This window comes from Cervus canadensis, chromosome 15 (genome assembly GCF_019320065.1).
Source record: "Cervus canadensis isolate Bull #8, Minnesota chromosome 15, ASM1932006v1, whole genome shotgun sequence".
NCBI classification, from domain to species: domain Eukaryota; kingdom Metazoa; phylum Chordata; class Mammalia; order Artiodactyla; family Cervidae; genus Cervus; species Cervus canadensis.
In genome coordinates this window covers 74,224,612-74,233,705 of record NC_057400.1, presented here as the reverse complement: position 1 = coordinate 74,233,705, position 9,094 = coordinate 74,224,612, and the positions used below count along the sequence as shown (strand labels likewise).

At 55.5% G+C, this 9,094-nt stretch overlaps 1 protein-coding gene across 2 annotated transcripts in view; it reads left to right on the top strand.

The window, feature by feature from the left end:
* The window catches only part of MYO7B (myosin VIIB), a 117,051-nt gene that overhangs the window by 96,137 nt on the left and 11,820 nt on the right, over positions 1-9,094 (top strand). For both annotated transcript variants that reach the window (XM_043487445.1, XM_043487444.1), the window contains 9 exons: positions 2,987-3,104; positions 3,191-3,317; positions 4,602-4,768; positions 5,728-5,909; positions 6,835-6,965; positions 7,204-7,361; positions 7,557-7,710; positions 8,140-8,295; positions 8,847-8,952. In XM_043487445.1, coding sequence (XP_043343380.1) covers positions 2,987-3,104; positions 3,191-3,317; positions 4,602-4,768; positions 5,728-5,909; positions 6,835-6,965; positions 7,204-7,361; positions 7,557-7,710; positions 8,140-8,295; positions 8,847-8,952 — 1,299 coding nt within the window. The remainder of the gene's footprint in view (positions 1-2,986; positions 3,105-3,190; positions 3,318-4,601; positions 4,769-5,727; positions 5,910-6,834; positions 6,966-7,203; positions 7,362-7,556; positions 7,711-8,139; positions 8,296-8,846; positions 8,953-9,094) is intronic.

Genomic DNA, 9,094 nt, shown 5'->3' with positions numbered 1-9,094 from the left:
CTGGTCAAGGCTATGGTTTTTCCAGTGGTCATGAATGGATGTGAGAGTTGGACTGTGAAGAAGCTGAGTGCCGAAAAATTGATGCTTTTGAACTATGGTGTTGGAAAAGACTCTTGAGAGTCCCTTGGACTGCAAGGAGATCCAACCAGTCCATCCTAAAGGAGATCAGTCCTGGGTGTTCATTGGAAGGACTGATGTTGAAGCTGAAACTCCAATACTTTGGCCACCTCATGTGAAGAGTTGACTCATTGGAAAAGACCTTGATGCTGGGACAGATGGGGGCAGGAGGAGAAGGGGACGACAGAGGATGAGATGGCTGGATGGCATCACCGACTCGATGGGCATGAGTTTGAGTAAACTCCAGGAGTTGGTGATGGACAGGGAGGCCTGGTGTGCTGCAGTTCATGTGGTCACAAAGAGTTGGACACGACTGAGTGACTGAACTGAACTGATGGCAGTTCTATTTCCAGTTTTTAAGGAATCTCCACACTGTTCTCCATAGTGGCTGTACTAGTTTGCATTCCCACCAACAGTGTAAGAAGGTTCCCTTTTCTCCACACCCTCCCCAGCATTTATTGTTTGTAGACTTTTTGATAGCAGCCATTCTGACTGGCATGAAATGGTACCTCACTGTGGTTTTGATTGGCATTTCTCTGATAATGAGTGATGTTGAGCATCTTTTCATGTGTTTGTTAGCCACTTGTATGTCTTCTTTGGAGAAATGTCTGTTTAGTTCTTTGGCCCATTTTTTGATTGGGTCGTTTATTTTTCTGATGTTGAGCTGCATGAGCTTCTTGTATGCTTTTGAGATTAATTCTTTGTCATTTGCTTCATTTGCTATTATTTTCTCCCATTCTGAAGGCTGTCTTTTCACCTCACTTATAGTTTCTTTCATTGTGCAAAAGCTTTTGAGTTTAATTAGGTCCCATTTGTTTATTTTTGCTTTTATTTCCATTACTCTGGGAGGTGGGTCATAGAGGATCTTGCTGTGACTTATGTCAGAGAGTGTTTTGCCTATGTTTTTCTCTAGAAGTTTTATAGTTTCTGGTCTTAAATTGAGATCTTTCATCCATTTTGAGTTTATTTTTGTGTATGGTATCAGAAGTGTCCTAGTTTCATTCTTTTACAGGTGGTTGACCAGTTTTCCCAGCATCACTTGTTAAAGAGATTGTCTTTTCTCCATTGTATATTCTTGCCTCCTTTGTCAAAGATAAGGTGTCCATAGGTGCGTGGATTCATCTCTGGGCTTTCTATTTGTTCTATTGATCTATATTTCTGTCTTTGTGCCAGTACCATACTGTGTTGATGACTGTAGCTTTGTAGTATAGTCTGAAGTCAGGCAGGTTGATTATTCTAGTTCCATCCTTCTTTCTCAAGATTGCTTTAGCTATTTGAGGTTTTTTTGTATTTCCATACAAATTATGAAATTATTTATTCTAGTTCTGTGAAAAATACTGTTGGTAGCTTGATAGGGATTGCATTGAATCTGTAGATTGCTTTGGGTAGTATACTCATTTTCACTATATTGCTTCTCCCAATCCATGAACCTGGTATATTTCTCCATCTATTTGTGTCATCTTCTATTTCTTTCATCAATGTTTCATAGTTTTCTATATATAGGTCTTTTGTTTCTTTAGGTAAATTTATTCCTAACTATCTTATTATTTTCATTGCAATGGTGAATGGGATTGTTTCCTTAATTTCTCTTTCTGTTTTCTCATTGTTAGGAAACACACTTTTTTAAAAAATAAAAATGGGATCATCATTAGACAGTTTTCAACCTGCTTCTTCACTTCGCTTAATAGTTTGGGCCCTTATTTCTGTGTCATTAAATACCAATCTGTTTTTAAGGGCTGAATAGTACTGTATTCATGAGCTACAATTCATTCACTGGTGAATTTTAAGGTCATGTTCCATTTTCACTGTTAAAACAATGAAGTGAATCTCTTTGTAGATACAACTTTTATATGCTTGATGGTTATTTTATCAGGATCAATTTCTTGAAAAGGGATTTCAGAGTGTACAAATGTTGGGTTTCCCAGGTGGTGCCAGTGGTAAAGAACCCACCTGCCAATGCAGGAGACATAAGAGACATGAATTCAATCCCTAGGTTGGGAAGATTCCCTGGAGAAGGGCATGGCAACCCACTCCAATATTCTTGCCGGGAAAATTCCATGGACAGAGGAGCCTGGCAGGCTACAGTCCATAGGGTCGCAAAGAGTCAGACATGACTAAAGTGAATGAGCATGCATGAATGTTCTAAAATCCTTGATATGTGTTGCAAAGGGCCAAATCTCAGGATGTGTCTGTTTACATCCCCTGATCCAGTATATGAATGTTACCTAACCACCTTTTAAAGAAGGAACAAGAGAAATAACATTTTATCCTACAAACCATAACAGGAAAGCTCAATTGGATGTTACAGCCAGTGGTATTACAGTTGGATATTAACAGATCTGTGGAGATGGGAAGAGAAAAGGGTGAAGGTCAGAGAGAGCCAAGGGTGAGGGAGGGAGGGAGGTGAGACAGGACTGGGGATGAGGATTGAGGTGAAGGTCCCTGAGAGACACCTCCCAAATGCGTAGAAGAGAGGCAGAGTGCAGCACAAACAACACACAGACATAGACACCAGCGCAGGCCTTGAGCACGGAGCAACATGCAGCCTCAGGAGGCCAGTGTTGGTGAGAGCCAGTCAGAGCCCACAGACACCTGCACGCACCCCTCATTGTCTTCCAGGCTTAGGCAGCGAGCAGCAGCCTGGCCCTCCAGCCCCTGGGAGCTCTGATTCTAAAGAAGGGATCAGAACCACCAGTGATGGGCCCTCCCCAGCCCACCAGAGTCCCTTACCTGACTCTCACTGACACTGGCCTGGCTTTAGGCAGAGACTTCACAGAATGATCCAGTAAATGAGCTCCCTGGGCAGCGGGTGAGGAGTTAGCTGAGGGATAAGTGATGGAGGTGACTCATCATCACAACCTCCGTGCAGGCACCTTACACCCAGAACCAGGCCAGGCCGCTGACCGTGCAGGAGCAGGTGGTGGACACTGCCTGCCTGAAGTGGCCGCTGCTCTTCTCCCGGCTCTTTGAAGTCACCACACTCTCAGGTAATGGTGTCTGATGTGTAAGAGGGTGCCAGTGGGCCCCCACCCTGGACCAGCCCCGACTTCACATTCCTCTTTCCTTCTGCCAGGCCCCCGACTGCCCAAGACTCAGCTGATCTTGGCTGTTAACTGGAAGGGGCTGTACTTCCTGGACCAGAAGGAGAAGGTGCTTCTGGAACTCTCTTTCATCGAGGTCATGAGTCTGATCACCAACAGGTGGGTGCTCCAAGGAAAGCCCCAAACCTCCGTCTCCCCACAATCTCAGTCCTTGGGGCTCCAGGGGAGACAGGGAGAGGGGGAGACTGGCACACACTGCATCACATGTGTGGCATGATGGCCATTGGCTCAGGCCCCGCCATCCACTGTCCTGGGGCCAGCAATGGGTCCGCACACCACCGATTGCCCTCTCAAGCTTCCTCTAGAGCCCAGCTCCCCTGGAAAGAGGCACATAAGCTTGCAGCCTTCAGGGCTTCCATTCACTTATAGGTTCCTTCTCTTCTCACTGGTGGGTACTGCTCACATGGAGGTGCCAGCAGTCCGGGAGAGGGAGCAAGGGACAGGCCTGTGTGTGCAGGGCATGGAAGAGAGTGAGGACCACCTTGCATGCCAGAAGTGCCCCAGACACCCCGCCTCCAGCTTTCATCTACTGAGAAGGCCTTCACACCCTTTTGGAAGGCCTGCCTGTGCCCTGCCAGAGCCCCTCCTTGGTTCAAACACACCCTAGTGTGGCATGACCATTATGGTCATTCCCAGTGTGTGCAGGGACCACTTACTGAGGTGGACTTTGCTAGGTGCTCTCTTCTATTCCAGTAAGTCCCCCCATTACCCCCACACTCTGCAGATGAATAAGCAGAGGCATGCAGAGGGTAGGTGCTTAGTTGCTCAGTCGTGTCTGACTCTTTGCGACTCCATGGACTGTAGCCCACCAGACTCCTGTGTCCATGGGATTTCCCAGACAAGAATACTGAAGTGGGTGGCCATGCCCTCCTTCAGGGGATCTTCCAAACCCAGGAATCAAACCAGGGTCTCCTGCATTGCTGGCGGATTCTTTACCAGCTGAGCTACCAGGGAAGCCCACAGAGACTGGGTAGCTCACCCAAACTCACCCAGGCTGGTGCTCCATCTCAGCATCAACTTTCTTTGCAGTGGCCCCATGGTGGCCCTGCATGCCAGCCACCACCTTGCCTGCCCAGAGCTGACTCCACAGACAGGCTTGGCACCACCACTGCCTTTGAAGCCCATAGAACAGGACCCTAAGCTTTGGCTCATCTGCCCACGCACACAGAAAGTCCGGGGCTAGGGCAGATCCATGCTCAGCCCCAGGCCCTGTATGGCTCCAGACACACTGGAGTTTCCTCATCTGTAAGAGGGCTTCATGGTGTAATGGTTGGCACTCCAAACTCTGTAACTTGGGCAGGTCACCCCTCTGAGGCTGTTGAGGGCTGATCCAGGGGGAGGGTGGGACAGGCCTCTGGTCACATTGCCCCCTTTCCCCCTCAGGGAGGCCCAGGGTGGGCAGAGGCTGATGCTGTCCACGCTGCATGAAGAGGAATATGAGTTCCGGTCCCCCAGCAGCGTGGCCGTCGCCGAGCTGGTGGCCATGTTTCTGGAGGGCTTGAAGGAGAGGTCCGTGTTCGCCATGGCCCTGCAGGACAGGAAGGCCACAGGTGCCCAGCCAGGCGGGGAGGGGGCCCGGTGAAGGGCCGCTTATGTGGCCGGTGGGAGGGCGGCTTGTTTGTGCCAGGTGCTGGTGGTCACAAAGCAGGCGGAGGGCAGGGACTCGAGCAGAGAGAGGGAGAGAGACCACAAAGTGCTCAGGGTCATCCATGGGCAAGGCAAGATGAGGGCGTTCAGGAGGGGTCTCAAACCCTCCAAAGTGAAGGGCACTGAGGGATGTCCCTCTTCTGGAAGCAAGGGAAGAGCCAGCCAGGTCAGCAGCCCATGCAGCACACATCATCCCCACTGCCATCCTCTTATCCAGTGTTGCAGACAAGGACTGGTGGCTCAGAGAAGGCAAGCAGCTTGTCCAGGGCCACATAGCTTGTGGGTGGGGATGGGGGCGGTGTGAGCCCTGGTGGTCTCGTTGACAGCCGCAGCTTCCCTCAGCACAGCTGGAAATCAGGCTTCAGAAAGTAGGGGAGCAGGGGAGGGCTGTGCACAGGGTCTTAACTGCGCTGGAAACATCAGCAGAAGCTTTGTCCCCATGGCCCATCCCATCCTCACAACCGCCCCAGGAGGGAGGGGTGATCGTCTCCATCTTATAGCTGAGGAAACAGGCTCAGATAGGTCACTTAGCTCCTGGGCAGGCGTGGTAACAGCCTGCCGGTCCTCTGTTCCCTTGGTCCATCTGCCTCACGGCTCCCTGGCCACTTCCTGGTCAGGCCTCTGAGCAGGTCTCCCCAGCTTCTGCCTGCCCGGCTATGCCTGTCCAGACCCCCCGAGTGCCTGAACTCGGGGAATCCCACCCCCAGTCACTCTCAGGGTGGCCATGGGCCCCCTGCTCTGTGTCCCTGTTTCCTCCCCTGTCAGAGGGGACCACCCACAGGATGTTAGCAGGCCCTCTGGCCTCCACTGAACCCTGGGGAAACTGTCTTCTCTGTCTCTTTGTGTGTCCATGTGACCGTAGAGGATTCCACCCTCCTGCCCTTCAAGAAGGGGGACTTGCTGATCCTGACAAAGAAGCAGGGCCTGCTGGCCTCTGAGAACTGGACCCTGGCCCAGAACGACCGGACCGAGAAGACGGGGCTGGTGCCTACCTCCTGCCTATATGCCATCCCGACAGTCACCAAGCCCTCAGCCCAGCTGCTGGTAACCCACATGCTCACCTGCCCTCAGCCGGGCACCCCTGGGCACCTGGGGAAGAGGCTGAGATGCCAGGCCTGGGGTCCCAGCTCAGGCGCCCGGGCCCCACTCCCCAGAAAGCCTGGGCATCATGTCAGCCCTGCCAGCCCCGCCACCCGTCTGGGAGAGGCAGGAAGTGCTTGTGCAGTGAGTGGCTGGGGCGTCACCTGGCACTCAGCAGGTGCTCAATCAGTGCGCGTCCCTCCATCCCTCCCACCAGGGAGCGTCCTAGGGGTAAACCCGTCTTGCCTCAATGTCATTTAAAAACCCTGACCCAAGGGGGCTCAAGTCTCCCTACCCCTGACAACCACTCCACCCTAACCCCCAAGACCAGTGCCGCCCCTCCAAGGAGACAGGACAGGCCTCCCAAATGCATGTATTGAGTGCCAACTGTGTGCTCTGTATACCACAATACAGTATCAAACACAGTAGCATCTCCACCCTCAAGGAGCACTGGGACAAATGATGACTTGGTGGCAGGGGTACAGAGTGCCACAAGAAGCAGCACTGGTTGTTCCAGGAGCAAATTCTAGGATGGGGGCTTACACTGTCCAGGAAGATTTCCCTGAGGGACAGACGCTTCCATGACCAGGCCTGAAGGAGGTGGGGGGGCCAGGCCAGCAGAGCCAGGGTGAGAGATAGCCCTGAAGAGAAGTGCCCCAGGAGAGGGGAGCCTGGTGGGCCTGAGCACCCCCTGAAGAAAAAGGAAACAGGTTCAGAAACATTGAGTCACTGGTCCTGGGTTCCACAGCAGGTGACACAGGAGGGGTAGGTCCCAGCCTGTCCAGCCCTGTGGCCTGGCCCCTCCCTAGTCTCTGAGGACACCTGGCCAGGAGGGGCCCGTGGGTGGGGCCTTCTGGACACTCATACCTATGCCCCACTCCACCCCCAGAGCTTGCTGGCCATGTCACCAGAGAAGCGGAAGCTGGCAGCCCAGGAGGGGAGGCCCGCAGAGGCTCCCCTCGAGGAGCATCCCGAGGAGAACCTGCACACCCTGGAGGAATTCTCCTATGAATTTTTTAGGTGCCCACCCTGCTTCATCCCGTGCCCCACCCCAACCAGCCCTTCTGTGCTGCCTGGGCAGGGAGGGGACCCTCTGACCCTGACATAACCAACCTGTTTCTTAGTGGAGTGCTGTGGGCGCATCCCCGTGGGGGCCCACCCCAGAGCCCTGGGCTCTCTCTGCACTGTGTGTGCATGGCCCATGGTGGGTAGGCACAGGAGCAGCACACACCCTGACCCTGACCTCCATCCCCAACAGGGTCCCAGAGAAGGAGACCATCAGCAGAGCCGTGCTGCCCCTGGCTCGAACCCGGGGGCAGCTGTGGGCTCACTCGGCCGAGCCCCTGAGGCAGCCGCTGCTCCGGCGTGTCCACGCCAATGCTGAGCTGCGGGATGCCGCCTGTCAGATCTTCATCGATATCCTTTCCCAGCTGGCCTGCCCCAGCCCCACGCCAAGCCTGTGGGGCCCCACGGCCGGCCCACCCAAGGGCCAGCCCTCTCAGGGCCAGGGGCTGCTCCGGAGTCAGTGAGGTGCCCCAGGGTGGCGGGGATCAGCTCCAGGCCAGACTCAGGGTCAGTGGTGACAGGCGCTTCCTTCCTTGACAGCCGCACCCATCCTCAGGTACATGGGTGACTACCCCTCTCGGCAGGCCTGGACCTCCCTGGAGCTCACCGACCAGATCTTCTCATCAGCCCTCCAGGAGGCCACCCTGCAGGACGAGGTTTATTGCCAGATCCTGAAGCAGCTGACGCACAACACCAAGAGGTCTGCGGGCAGCGGGGAGGGATGGAAGGCACAGCAGGCACAGGCCCCCTCGGCCCCCCGCCGGGGGGTCCCCAGCCCCCACCTCGTAAAGGCAGCCTTCGTTGTAACACTGGGGTTGGCGGGGGGGGGCGGTGTTGGGACTTCTTGCCCTGGGCCGTGCCGCTCCTACCCTGTGTCGTTCGTCACCTGGCCTCTCTAAACCTCAGTGCTCTCCTCCACAAAAGGGGCATGATAGCACTCCCTCTCCTTCTTGTGAGCGGGAAGGCTTTGATGGTGTTGACAGCAGGGCAGTGGCCTCCTCGCCCGTGGCCTCAGGCAGGTCTCTGCTCACATGAACAATCCTGCAAAGAGCCCCATCTCCCTGCAGTGCTGGAGGGCTCGGCCTCCAGGAGGGGCCCCTCCTGGGCTGACCTGTGCTGCCATCCACAGGTACAGTGAGGAGCGGGGCTGGCAGCTGCTGTGGCTCTGCACCGGCCTCTTCCCACCCGGCAAGGCGCTGCTGCCGCACGCCCAGAAGTTCATAGACACGCGGAGGAGGAAGGTGCTGGCCCCCGACTGCAGCCGCCGCATCCAGAGGGTCCTGAGGTGAGCCTGCCAACTCCCAGGTGCCCCCGGAACATTTCTCTGGGAGTGCCGGGGAGTGTGGCCCACCAGTCTCCCGGGATCGTGTTCCAGTGGGCACACCCACCAGAGGAGCCAGACTCGGCTTCCTCTCTGAAGTGGTGTCAATCTGGGGAGACAGGGCCCGGCCCCAGCCACCGGGGGGGAGGAGACACACAGTGAGGCCCAGGAGGGCTGCAGGGAGGCTGGAGGGGTTGGCGGGTTTCTGGCCATGAGTGGCCGCCTGGGTCATGAAGAGGCCCATACCCAGTGCCCGGCTATATGAAAATGAGAACGCGACCCACCCTGCCCGCTGGTGCCCTGCCCAGCCTGGTCCTCCCCCTACATGTGCTGTCAGAACCTCAGGGCTCCTGGGGGATGAGGCCAGGCTGGCCTCTGCCGCCTCCCATGGGCCACGTGCCCGGCACCTCCTCAGGGCAGCTCCTCGTGCATGGCACGTAGCTGAGCTCAAAGGCTGGTGCGGGGCCAGGCCTGGGTGGGTGGTGGTGGCCCGGGCAGCGTGCACTTCGCTCCAGGACAGGGCCCCGGAAGCAGCCGCCGCACCAGGTGGAGGTTGAGGCCGCGGAGCAGAACGTCTCCCGCATCTGCCACAAGGTCTACCTGCCCAACAACACGAGCGAGGTGAGCCTCCCCTCCCCACCCCCAGCACAGCCAGAGCAAGCTACTTCCCCACTGGGGCCACTCTAGGAGAGCTGGGCGACGCCTACGGACACAGCTGTGTGAGTGCGAATGGACCGCCTCCCCTTTGTGCTCTCCTAGCCCC